Source organism: Abramis brama (assembly GCF_963993115.1).
Source record: "Abramis brama genome assembly, chromosome: 1".
Lineage (NCBI taxonomy): Eukaryota > Metazoa > Chordata > Actinopteri > Cypriniformes > Leuciscidae > Abramis > Abramis brama.
In genome coordinates, this window is record NC_139963.1 from 23,152,828 (window position 1) to 23,166,020 (window position 13,193).

Genomic DNA, 13,193 nt, shown 5'->3' on the forward strand with positions numbered 1-13,193 from the left:
TGGCAGATCACTGCACAGATCAGCAGGCAATGTGATCTCACTGGAAAGCACCGTTGCACCAACACACTGGAGAGCCGCTCGTCTCATAGTCTCGAAGAACTCAGATACAGGCTTGCAGAGGAGTGAAGAGATGCTCTTGGCTCCGAAGCAAAAACATAATGCAAAATTGCCAGCGTCCCTCCTTTTATACCCACGCGGTGGGGCGGAGTTGCGGTATGCAAATTCCACAGACCCATGGCATTTTCCTTGCCATTGGCTCGTTTTGTAGAACTCGAAGGAGGTAGGCTTCTAAGCGAAACCCCCATTTTGTCATTCATTGACTTAACTCATAGTGACTGAACGAAAGGGAACAGCATTTATTTGAAATACTCAATATGGCCTTGCTGAATTTAAGTATTAATTCAGTAGCAGTAACAGCAGTGCACCTAAAACAAGCATTCACTTCATGTTAAGATGTGTTTATTACTGTAATGAATTGTAATTGTACAATCTTAAACTTTTGTTATGGATTGATTCATGTCATTTTGTTAACTATTTTAATAGTATGGCATTGTATTATTACATGCAAGAAGGTGAGGAACAATGTGACTTTAACAGAATGCATATACCCACCAACTGAAACAAGTTCTCCCAGAAGTCTTGAGTCATTAGCCGGAAAAGGGATAAGAAAGCCCATGCAAAGTTGTCATAACTAGTGTAGCCATAATTTGGGTTTCGGCCAGCTTTCAGGCATACGAACCCCTCAGGGCACTTCCTGTGAACAGCAACCATGAACAGGTAATTTAATATAAATACATTCAGTTTGCTTAAAACTACTCTGAATAAAGTTTGAATTAAATTCTTTGACATTTCTCCCTGTTGGTATTGCAAAACACCAATTCAAAGTTGCTTCTTTAAATGATTGCTTAAGGCAAATATCATATTTGAAAAATATACCCTGCATCAGAGCTGTTCCCACAGATTAAAGGATCCATATGGCCAGGAACATAGTAGTAGTTTTCTATGGAAAGGGAATGGATATCTGTTTACTAAAGTGTTAAATGACTGTAACTGCAGTACTTGACAAGTTCTCATTAATTTTGAACAACTTCATCTGTATCCAAAGCCATTCGTAATAATTCCTACTATGTACAGCAATTGCAGGCTACATTTGTGACTTATTACTTCAGTAATGTGATGTGAAGTCACCTTGATCTTCAATATATTCCTCGTAGTTGAAAAAGCTATAGGCAGCTTCAGTGCCATTGACGTCTGTGTGATTGAAGAGCATGGTCAGGTTGTCACTGTAGCCAACTGGAGGCCATATGACACATTTTTGCCGCAAATTTCCCATGAACAGTTGCAGGCCAATGAGAGCAAACACGCTGAGACAGAAGACGGTGAGGATCATGACATCTGCCAGTTTCTTCACCGACTGAATCAGGGCTCCAACAATGGTTTTTAGACCTGGAATTCGTAGTTGAACAAAATCTCGGCTGATGCATTACCAAACTGTACAAAACATTTTCATTTCAAGTGAGTTGCCATGTTAAATGACATGCTGTACTTACCTGGAATTACAGTAATTGTTTTCAGGGCGCGGAGAACACGGAAAGTCCTCAGAGCGGATACATTCCCTAAGTCCACAAACTCTGTGACGTACCTGTTGATGAAGTAAATAGACTCACAATGCTTATTATTTTAAAACCACACAATTATACCACTGACATGGTATATGTTCAACTTATTAATATTAATAGTTGTAAATTTTACCACATAATACATAATAAAAAATAAAAAATGTTTAATACCTTTTACAATTTTGGCTTTTTACCAAAGAAAATCGACTATTGTTCTTTGTTTTTTTTAATAATAAAAAATAGAGCACTAAGTATTTTACATAAATTAAATAGACTATGCAATTAAATGGATGGAAAATGTTATTTTTGAATAATAACAACAGGTTCTAATATGTTTGCCTAGATATTTCTGTACATCTGGTCTTGGGCAATGAACATGATTTATGTCGTCCCAAAGCACATTGATTAAGTATACTTCTGCTTTGATGGTAAGTTGTGACACAATGTTCACGTGTTAATGTATTAGCTCATTTAATTTATTACATTTAACAAGCAACAAAAAATAACTTTTTTTTTTTTTACAATGAACTATCATCCCACCTATTAAATCATTAATCAAAACCCAAAACCAAAAACTCTTTTTTTGGTGGATAAATCCTTGAAAATATGTACAAAAACTTTGTTTAAGTCCTTTTGGAGTATTTATGGCTCAAGATAGTGTACGTTCAAATCTCTTTTATCGACATGACCTTTAGGCATATTTTTGAAGAGTCAGTTTTGCAGAGTCTTCTGAGGAGTGTCGAAATTGCTGGGGTAAGAGATATGTTCAGTGTAGACTATATTTAGCTTGAGTGCAACAGTCGATCACAGAAGCCAAATGGCATCATTATGTGTATACTATGGACCAATAGCAAGTGAGATGCCTGTGGGGTAGTTGGATCACAGCATTGAATTATGACGTCTGTGAACTTCAGGCGACTGATTTCATGTGAAAGTAGTACAGGAGCCACGAGAAACACATTATACAGTTACTAAAGTACTGTGAGAAAGTATTGAGAAAAATAAGCATTGATGAAATGTGTTCTTTTAAAATAGTCCTGATTCCTGTAGCACAATCAGTAGAGCTTGGTGCTAACAGTGTCAAGGTCATGGGTTCAATTCGCAGGGACTATTAAAAAATGTGTACTTTGAATGCAACGTAAGTCGCTTTGCATAAAATCATAAATCATAAATATAAAAACAAAAATAAGCTGCAATAGGAAGCTAAAATATTCATCAACAACCTGTTGTGTTCATACACTTTATATATTGAGGATTCACTTGACTAGACATCAGGGGAAATACACATATTTTTTTTTCTGATAACATGCATGACTATATATACTTACCTATATACATATAAAATACTTTTAGCTATTAGTACCAAGTAATACTATGTATAACAGCAGATGGAATCATAGAGGGAATAATAATAACAGTCTATCAGGACAGTATCGGGACCACAAAAGTTCTTGTACACCTTCAGAACTACAATCAAACCGCAGCCTTTTAGTGTTCTGAGGAGGGCCAAAGTGTGAAGCTGCTAAAAATAGGCCTGGTAAGTGTTCTCGCTTTACAAGTGGATAAACATTTTCATTCAGCCAGGCAGTGGTTGTAAAGGGAGGTGAGGGTGGACCTTGGGGAGGCGTATGGAGAAGCAAAGGAGGGCTGTCTGCAGAGGACCAGGCCATGCAGGCAGCCTCATTACACTTTTGGTGATGCTGTAAACACACTGACCTTTGACCCCTCACATCTGAGTGGGTATTTTCACAATGCCTTTGTGTCTAATGTGGTTGCCACATACCCTGACTGAGCAAAAACTGATTAGTCGCACACTATGCTGACTATTTGGAATGGCATCTGATTACGGAAACTACTGTTAAAAATAAAGCTGTAAATGGTTCCAGTCCTCTTCTGAACAATCCATTTGCATTAAAACCACAACTCTAATTGAAGGATTTATAGTGCAACATTTTGGAACTCACAAACATTTTTCATCAATAAATTTAGAGCCATAACAAATGTTTGCACTGGCTTGTTTAGCCACTGATTATATTCAATCACGGTCATACTTACGCCATGCTGATAACCATGAAATCCAGCCAATTCCACGGGTCTCGTAGGAATGTGAAATTACCCTTGCAGAAGCCTCTGGCCAGCACCTTTACCAATGCCTCAAAGGTATAGATGCCAGTGAAAACGTACCTACGAAGATCCAAATTGTACAATAAACAATCAAGGTCTATAAATGTGTCTCTATAACATCCACTTTAGGTTTCAGGTCAGCTCATTTTGTGTGAATTTTATTTCTGTCAGGACCACTATCGTCAAATACGATTGACAATTAGCATACAGTTTGGATTGGAGGTATGGTTCTGTTCTGGGTGAGAACTCCCTGCACATCCATGCAGCCTAGCATGGATAAGAGCAGGGAGAGCATCAATAACCCCCCTTAGGGTAAACAGAACAGAACCAACATGAATGTATTCAGATCATTAATTCAAGATTTTAAAGTACAACATAATTTGAGAATTTATTCTGATTCAAGGGGAATCAGAATGCCAAATCCTGGCTGACGAGAGGAGGAGCTGGGGATGGAGGAGGGTAATTAATTCCTGTGAAACGCGATAGCTGCTGATAATACTGAAGGAGCTTATATATGTATACAGTGATAGTATTGGTGGTATTGATGGTATTCCTATAGGTAGACGTGGATCAGCTAAGAGTCAGCTGATGCGAGCTTGACTAACATGACCTGCCAGAAATGACGCTATGCTTGATTTTATGTCAAGACCATTACAGTATGTCTTAGAGGTAGGGTAGGCAATTTCAGAGAGGCTAGATACAGTAAGCTAGCTTTAAAAACATAAGATCCCACCCTCCCTTCAGAGCGTCTCCAAAACACGCCTCCTTTAAAACACATGAACGCATACAGCCAGAACAGAGTCTGCAAAGCGTCACGAGAGACGGTGTTACGGAAATACATACAGCATGTTGACAGGCAGGTAGAACATCGTATCATTGCATTTGGACCAAATGCAGTGAGTGGACGAAAAACTTTAGGTCCTGAGACTTCCACAGAAGATATATGTAAAAAAAATATACACTCACCTAAAGGATTATTAGGAACACCTGTTCAATTTCTCATTAATGCAATTATCTAATCAACCAATCACATGGCAGTTGCTTCAATGCATTTAGGGGTGTGGTCCTGGTCAAGACAATCTCCTGAACTCCAAACTGAATGTCAGAATGGGAAAGAAAGGTGATTTAAGCAATTTTGAGCGTGGCATGGTTGTTGGTGCCAGACGGGCCGGTCTGAGTATTTCACAATCTGCTCAGTTACTGGGATTTTCACGGCACAACCATTTCTAGGGTTTACAAAGAATGGTGTGAAAAGGGAAAAACATCCAGTATGCGGCAGTCCTGAGGGCGAAAATGCCTTGTTGATGCTAGAGGTCAGAGGAGAATGGGCCGACTGATTCAAGCTGATAGAAGAGCAACTTTGACTGAAATAACCACTCGTTACAACCGAGGTATGCAGCAAAGCATTTGTGAAGCCACAACACGCACAACCTTGAGGCGGACGGGCTACAACAGCAGAAGACCCCACCGGGTACCACTCATCTCCACTACAAATAGGAAAAAGAGGCTACAATTTGCACGAGCTCACCAAAATTGGGACAGTTGAAGACTGGAAAAATGTTGCCTGGTCTGATGAGTCTCGATTTCTGTTGAGACATTCAGATGGTAGAGTCAGAATTTGGCGTAAACAGAATGAGAACATGGATCCATCATGCCTTGTTACCACTGTGCAGGCTGGTGGTGGTGGTGTAATGGTGTGGGGGATGTTTTCTTGGCACACTTTAGGCCCCTTAGTGCCAATTGGGCATAGTTTAAATGCCACAGCCTACCTGAGCATTGTTTCTGACCATGTCCATCCCTTTATGACCACCATGTACCCATCCTCTGATGGCTACTTCCAGCAGGATAATGCACCATGTCACAAAGCTCGAATCATTTCAAATTGGTTTCTTGAACATGACAATGAGTTCACTGTACTAAAATGGCCCCCACAGTCACCAGATCTCAACCCAATAGAGCATCTTTGGGATGTGGTGGAACAGGAGCTTCGTGCCCTGGATGTGCATCCCACAAATCTCCATCAACTGCAAGATGCTATCCTATCAATATGGGCCAACATTTCTAAAGAATGCTTTCAGCACCTTGTTGAATCAGTGCCACGTAGAATTAAGGCAGTTCTGAAGGCGAAAGGGGGTCAAACACAGTATTAGTATGGTGTTCCTAATAATCCTTTAGGTGAGTGTATATATTTAGACCACCTCTATTATTGATTGCTATCAGGATGTGAAGAGAGTTTCAACCAGTATAACAAAAGTGTTTATGAAAAACATTGCCTACCCTACCTGTAAGTTCCAATTCCTGAATTTAAATTAAATTTGAATTGAGGTACCAAACAGGATGCAGAACTGTAATTTAAATTAAATTAGAATTAAAATTAACTGATGTTCACAGAAAATTATATAACTAATTTGACAGACCGATGGAACAATAAATAGATAGATAGATAGATAGATAGATAGATAGATAGATAGATAGATAGATAGATAGATAGATAGATAGATAGATAGATAGATAGATAGATGTCATTGGTGGGGTTGTGTATTTGAGGAATGTTGGATAGATTTTGGAGAAATGGTGCAACTCTTACTCTACTGTTTTGCTCCAGGATGGAGGGTCACTCAATGTCATGAAAGCACAGTTTGACAAGATGGTTAACATGATGAACAAGCTGAACAATTTGTTGTGAGTAAAGGAGAACTCAGAAGTAATGATTTGTGCCTCTAAACTAAACAAAAACTCTGTCTCTGAGCATTACACAAACCTAAGATGTCAACTTAAAACATGGAAATCAAAGAACAGATGGAGAACATTGTTGACATACTGTATATATATATAATATAATATATATATACTATATATATATATATGATTATTTCCATGGGTTATATTGAATATAAAGGATATGAATGTATGAGTATTCTTATGGCTACTCGTCGAACAGGGTTGAAGGGACTTAGAATGTAGCAGGCAGGTTCAGCATTGAATCTGAATATCGTTTTCCCTTTGGTGACCACGATGAAAGTCTGAAAAACAAAAAAAGGGACAGAACACCTCTTGTGGAGTAACTATTATTCTGATAAGCCAGACCTGTAAAATATTGTTGACATCACTGGTATTTTACTTTTGCCACTGACTTTTTGTGCTTTGTAGAATGGATCCAACTCTTCAATAGGAACATTGTGGAGCTCTGGTGGAGGGTCTCCGTAGATGAATGGTAGGGACTTTCCTGCTTCCAAATCACTGCTGGGTTTGGGCAGATCTTCTTCAGCCACCTCGATATTCTGGGCCTTCATCTGTTCCTGCTCGGCGGCTTCTTCTGCCATCCGCCGCTCGATCTCGGCGAGCGACTCCAAAGTGAAGGGGCGGAAAACATTGATACCAGTGGGAGGGAGTAGGCATGCCATCTTGACATTCTGCTGAAGGAGGGCTGCCACCACTTCGGGGTCTCTCAACTGTGCCCTGCAGGGATAGAGAAAGGTGGTCCATTAGAGAAAGGTGTGGTACATTAGTAAACCCTCTCTGAAAGTCATCACATGAGATATTAGACCGTCTGTAATTCCTTGTACAACATTATTCATATTCAGTCATGCTAAACAAGTATTTAACAATGAATTCAATTTCTGTCAATTAAAAAAAGGAAATTATGAAATTACAGCTTATAATATATTATAATTTATTTTATAAATAGCATTTGTCATCACATCTTAGTTTTCTGCAAACATAAAACGTTTTTTTTGTATGTCTCAGAGTTAGAAATAGAACAGGATATTTGGAAATAGTTTAAATAATGAGTTAAATAAAGTGAGATTTTATACACTATAGCCTTTTAAAGTTTGTGTCAGTAAGAAATCAATACCTAAATATATTAAACTGATATTAAATCCAGCTGCTTTGAAACAATCTACATTGCTAAAAGCGCTATATAAATGAAGATGACTTGACTTGACTTGATAAAAATGGATCAAATTGACACTAAAGACATATACATGATCCTTCAGAAATCATTCTAATATGCTGATGTATTGTCAATGTTGGAAACAGTTCATATTTTTTATAACCTGTGATACTTTTTCCAGGATTCTTTGATGAGTAAAAAAAGAAAGAAAAAAAGAACAGCATTTATTTAAAATAGAAATCTTTTGTAACAATATACACTACCGTTCAAAAGTTTGGGGTCAGTAATTTCTTTCTTTTAATTTCTAGTCTTTCTAGTAATTTTCAAAATTAATATTTTTGTTCAGCAAGGATGTGTTCAATTAACAAAAAGTCATAGTAAAGATTTATATTGTTAAAAAAGATTTCTATTTTGAATAAATGCTGTTCTTTTTGAATGATGAATAACTTTTTATTCATCAATGAATCCCGAAAAAAGTATCACAGGTTATAAAAACATTGAGAATAACTGAGCATCAAATCATCATATTAGAATGATTTCTGAAGGATCATGTGACACTGAAGACTGTAATGATGCTGAAAATTCAGCATTGCATCACAGCAATAAATTATATTTTAAAGTATATTGAAATAGAAAACAATTATTTTACATTTTAATAATATTTCACAATATTAGTGTTTTACTTTATTTTTGATTTTGAAGAAATGCAGTCTTGATGAGCATAAGAGACGTCTTTCAAAAACATTTCTTTTGAAAGGTATTGTATATAAAATGTCTTTTTTTTTTTTTTTTTTTGCTATGTAAATCCAACTCTTCATATAGTGAGGTGACTATTTCTTAAAATTTTGAGGTATATATACAGACAAACTTACGAGAAACTAAATATTACATGTAGGATCTTTCCTGTTTCAGTACAACGAAATGTGTAAATTAAGGCAACAATGAAAACTTTCATTAAAACATAAATCAAAGCATTTATATTCCACAGTTTTACTAAACTGTACATCATTAAAACAGAAATACACTAAAATTTGCACAGCACTGCCACAACAAACAACTATAATTGAGCTGCACAAAAAATTAGCAATTATGACAAATAGTCGCAATTAAGTTACATATATTGACCAAGTAACCTGTTTTAAAAGTTTTCAAACTTACAGTTGACAAGGCCATAGTTTTAGTTTAGGTCTGAATATGTAAGGATCACGGTTCCTACGCCAAAACTCTGACAGGTTTATCTTTCGCTTAGGCATGGCTGCTGTGTCCCCAGTTTCAGCGTACAGTTAAAAGCTCTCGACAAATTGAAGAATGCTATTTAGACTGTGTGCTGAAGTTTGTGGGACGCTTTTTTACTTCTAGGTCAAGCTGGACCAGGATGAGACCCTGCCCCCTCAAAGTAACAAAACAATTCAGCACACAAAGATTCTATTGAAGGCGAGATCAGCGTGTTGTCTACAACTGAACAAGTTTCCACTTCAAAAGATTTGTCCTAGACAACTCTCTCTGTCAAATGTGATCACTAAATGAGAAGAAACATACGCTGTGTTGAGAAGTGTCATTTATCAGACACTCGTGTATCTAATTTTAAAAGAACAAAGTTCTGATTTTAATATTGCATCACATTATAATTACAAAACAACATTTATCATCATTATTTGAGTATATTTTCCATGCTATGATATGTGACGCCTTACATTTCTGCATAAAAATCATTTGGTTCTTATATGTGAAAAATCAGTAAAATTGCATCACGACTGTTCAAGTGACCCCATTCAAGTCTTTTTGCAGACTCCTTAACTCTCAGCGAGGCAGTGACTCACTGCACATGAACGTACATGGAGTGAAGAAGAGCACTGGTAACTTCCCAGAAGTTGTGTTTTGGTGCCAAATCCACCCAGCAGGGAGCTGCTTATATAAAAAAGCCTTTCTTACATCTTCCCCTTTATTATTTTTGAAATACATTACGCAATTCAACTGCATTTGATCACAGATAAATCACAGACCATCTGATAAATACTGCACACAAAAATATCAAAACAGCAAGGCCCAATCTGATTGGCTGTCTCTACAGTAGTGAAGGTCAAAAAGTCACTTTTGCATTGTTTATTCATGCCATCATATTTTTGAAAGATACTGAAAGTATATTCCTGAGCACACCTTTATTTGCCTTGATCCAAGAAATATATCTACCCCCCAAAAATAAAAAAATAATTAGGGATGTGATCTAAACATTTTGGTTGATACCAATCATTATTTATATTTTAAAGCCAATATCTGACAATACAAAACAAAAATGCTCACCTTAACATGCATTTCAAACAACACTAAACCATGTTCCTATACAATGGAAAACTAATTTTCATTTTAAACCAACTTCACATTACAACTTCAAAAAGAAATCTTTTCTATTCCACAACCATTTACCTACAGTTAAATTGACAAAACTTTTCACTTTTCATGTAACAAAGAACAGAGAAACAAAATGCCTATGTCTAAAAAATTGCACCAGATCTGAGTAAATGTTTTATTTGTATAAAAGGTCAGTCGACTACAAATAATGTACCCCACATGATCACGTGGCTGTAATTGTCCAATGTTATTGTCTGTTATTGGCTGTTATTGTCCAATGTTTGGTGATACCAAAATCTTTTAGTCACTAAATGTACTCTTTTGAGATCTGCCCACTGATCCATGTGCAGGGTGTTGAGACCTGTGTTTATGCTGCTCCTTAAAGCGCTGGTCAGGGTCATTCCACTGTTACATAACACAGACTAACCAGTTCAGAACTGGAATGTGTCTCTAATGAGGCCTATAATGTTCGGCTTCTGGGTTCTTCAGATTGCGCAGAAAGTGAATTTAATGAATTTGTTATGATGTAGAGTGTGGTTCTGTGAAGTTGGGAGGGACCGAAGCCAAAGACTCATGCGGTACCTCAGCAGCTGCTGTAGGCCATCACCTTGTATGGCGTCGAGTTACTGGTGACTCTACTCATTCCTGTCGTGTGTTCGCTCGCTTACATTGTGCGATGAACAAGTCCCGCCTCCTGATAAATTCCTCCCGCCCACTGCTCGATCATCCTGCGGGGTCAATCTGGCTTTTAGTGTGTGTGTGTGTGTGTGCGCAGAATGAATTGAGAATGAACGGTAAAAATTCACATGAGTGGAGGAAATGCTTCCATCGCAATATGATTGGCTGTTCAAATAATAAATCCGGCCTCTTATTTTCGTGCACATTCCACATCAGTGAATCAGTCTGAATGAACAAATAATGATGTTAATGGGGAAACTAAATAAAAAAGTAAACAACTCACCCACTTTATGTCATGTCAAAATCACCTGAAATGACTTGAAAACATGATCTGGGAAGTTTTTTAAGTCAGCTTGGTGAAATTAAATGGTGCATCTCTGTGTCTGTTAAACTCATGACACCTGCAGTGTTGACTGAGCTTTGATGACTGATTATCTAAAAATAAGTTGACTATAAAAAAGAACAGCTGAACATGAGCTCACAAATAAAACATGTAATCTGAAATTTGTTACTTTTTTGATAGTGCGAGTAGTGTTTATTTGTATCATTAACTGTAACTGGAACATGAATCTGGACTTTGCCCTCTTATTTCAGAACACTATTGTACACTACTGTTATATATACACAGTATAATGCACACTTTTGTCCAGGACAAACTGCAGCTCTTTTAACATTCTGTTCGTGTTCTTCCTCTGACTTATCAAGATGTAGACAACAGATTCACTATACAAGCTGAAAGTTTTAGTTTGGAAACATAACAGCCTTCTGAAACCTAAAATGTCAAATGGGACACTCTTCAATGTTCTACAACGGCCTGCAAATGCTCATCAAGTGCTCCATTTGGGACAGGGCTTTCGAGGGGACTGTAGACCAGTTAGATTGGGTTACATGTACTGGACCTCAACTGTTCCCTCCTTCAAACACGCTCCTGTCAGGTTATTTTTCATCTCAGGCTGCCAGAGATGGATGATGACTGGTATTTTCCCACAACTATTGGGCTTCAGTGCACCAATATGGTCTCCTTCAGATCACGCACACTTGGGTTTGCGCTTTCTCCCTCTCTTCATCGGTCTCTCTCTCAAAAGAGAGATCGAGAGTCAGAGGGTCAACAGCAGAGTCTGAATAACAACTAGAAGACTCTCTGAATATATATAAGCTACATGCTTTTTAGAAAAGGAAAATTTAAAACATTAAAAAGAATTAGGGAGAATCAATAAATTATGAATGAATTACTGCCATTGTAAGAATTACATGTAATCAAGTAATCAAAAAAGTAACTGTATGTCTGATTATGAGTATTCTAAAATGGAATATGATCTAATTACAAGTAGGCCTACTTATTTTTTGGAGTCTGATTACGTCCAGATTACATGTAATCCATTACTACCAAGCACTAATATATATGTAATTAAAAATATGCTAGATTTTTAAATAAGAGATAGCTCAAAATAATTATTTTGTCACATTATACATATTTTTACTTACACTTTTAATCAATTTAATGCGTCCTGAATAAAAGTACTACACATAAACAAATATTTAAAAAAATCTACATTAATAATATAAATATAAATACTTAGATGCATACACCTGTTCACACACATTATGATTAAATATGTCCATCATGTTGTAGCAGTTTCCTTTTATCTCTTTTAAAGGAATGGCATAAACAGAATGTCCCATCAATGGCTTTTAAAGGATTGTGTCACTGTCAGACTTAGTGACAGCCAACCGGGCCACCAGAGCTCACAGTCAGCAGATCAGAGACACGATTTCTGCTTGTGCAGAGTCGCTATGCACTGTATACTGCGAAGCCAGGGGGCCCGAGCTGAGACCTGAGAACTAGAGTCTCCCTGACACAGACGCAATCCAAACAGGCCATTAAAGTCTGATACATCCAACCTAACAATAAACAGACAGGAGTGAAGATCCAGATGGCAACATGTTCAACAAGTGTTTTCACCCGGCAGAACAAGGCATTAGTTATATAGGGCCAGTGTAGGGTCAAATGAGGATATGGACTGTGCTGACAATGCCTCAGGAGCACAAGGTCTAAACTGGATCAGTATCATCTAGTGTTTTGCCGTGTAACATGGCCTTCCAATTCCAAAAAGCTGTTGGAGATCATACCGGTCTCAACACAACATTTATAATTTTAGTCAACGTACTGTAAAGTCTCGAAATCCCATCTTCACTAGGATGGAGCAAAGTAATCTGAGTATAGCGATAGACGGGACAAAAAAAACAATTCTACTGTTAAAGAATTTAAGCCAATCAAACTGACTTTTTATGAAAGTCACATACATTTTCATGGTCACCACAGTTTCATTCCCACCATATTGTAAAAGATGTATAGAAATTACATTTTAAAAATATTTGGGAAAAATGGAAGTCTAAAATGCTAAGGCTAATTTCATAGATAGCATTTTACAGAATGTATAAATAAAAAAAGAGTTGGATAAATAACATTATGGGTCAAGCATAATATTTGGAAAACTATAAATAAAACTAATAAATTAAAAAAAAAT

General features: G+C 37.0%; 1 protein-coding gene across 2 annotated transcripts in view; it reads right to left on the bottom strand.

Moving 5' to 3' along the window:
* scn4ab (sodium channel, voltage-gated, type IV, alpha, b) overlaps positions 1-8,951 on the bottom strand; it is a 28,562-nt gene extending 19,611 nt beyond the window's left edge. For both annotated transcript variants that reach the window (XM_084091293.1, XM_084091292.1), the window contains exons 1-9: positions 8,797-8,951; positions 6,878-7,202; positions 6,646-6,766; positions 6,331-6,418; positions 3,675-3,803; positions 1,551-1,642; positions 1,189-1,446; positions 937-1,000; positions 613-754 (exon numbers count right to left, since the gene is read on the bottom strand). In XM_084091293.1, the coding sequence (XP_083947419.1) occupies positions 613-754; positions 937-1,000; positions 1,189-1,446; positions 1,551-1,642; positions 3,675-3,803; positions 6,331-6,418; positions 6,646-6,766; positions 6,878-7,202; positions 8,797-8,891 (1,314 nt within the window). In that variant the 5' untranslated portion in view covers positions 8,892-8,951. The remainder of the gene's footprint in view (positions 1-612; positions 755-936; positions 1,001-1,188; positions 1,447-1,550; positions 1,643-3,674; positions 3,804-6,330; positions 6,419-6,645; positions 6,767-6,877; positions 7,203-8,796) is intronic.
* Positions 8,952-13,193: the final 4,242 nt, after the last annotated feature.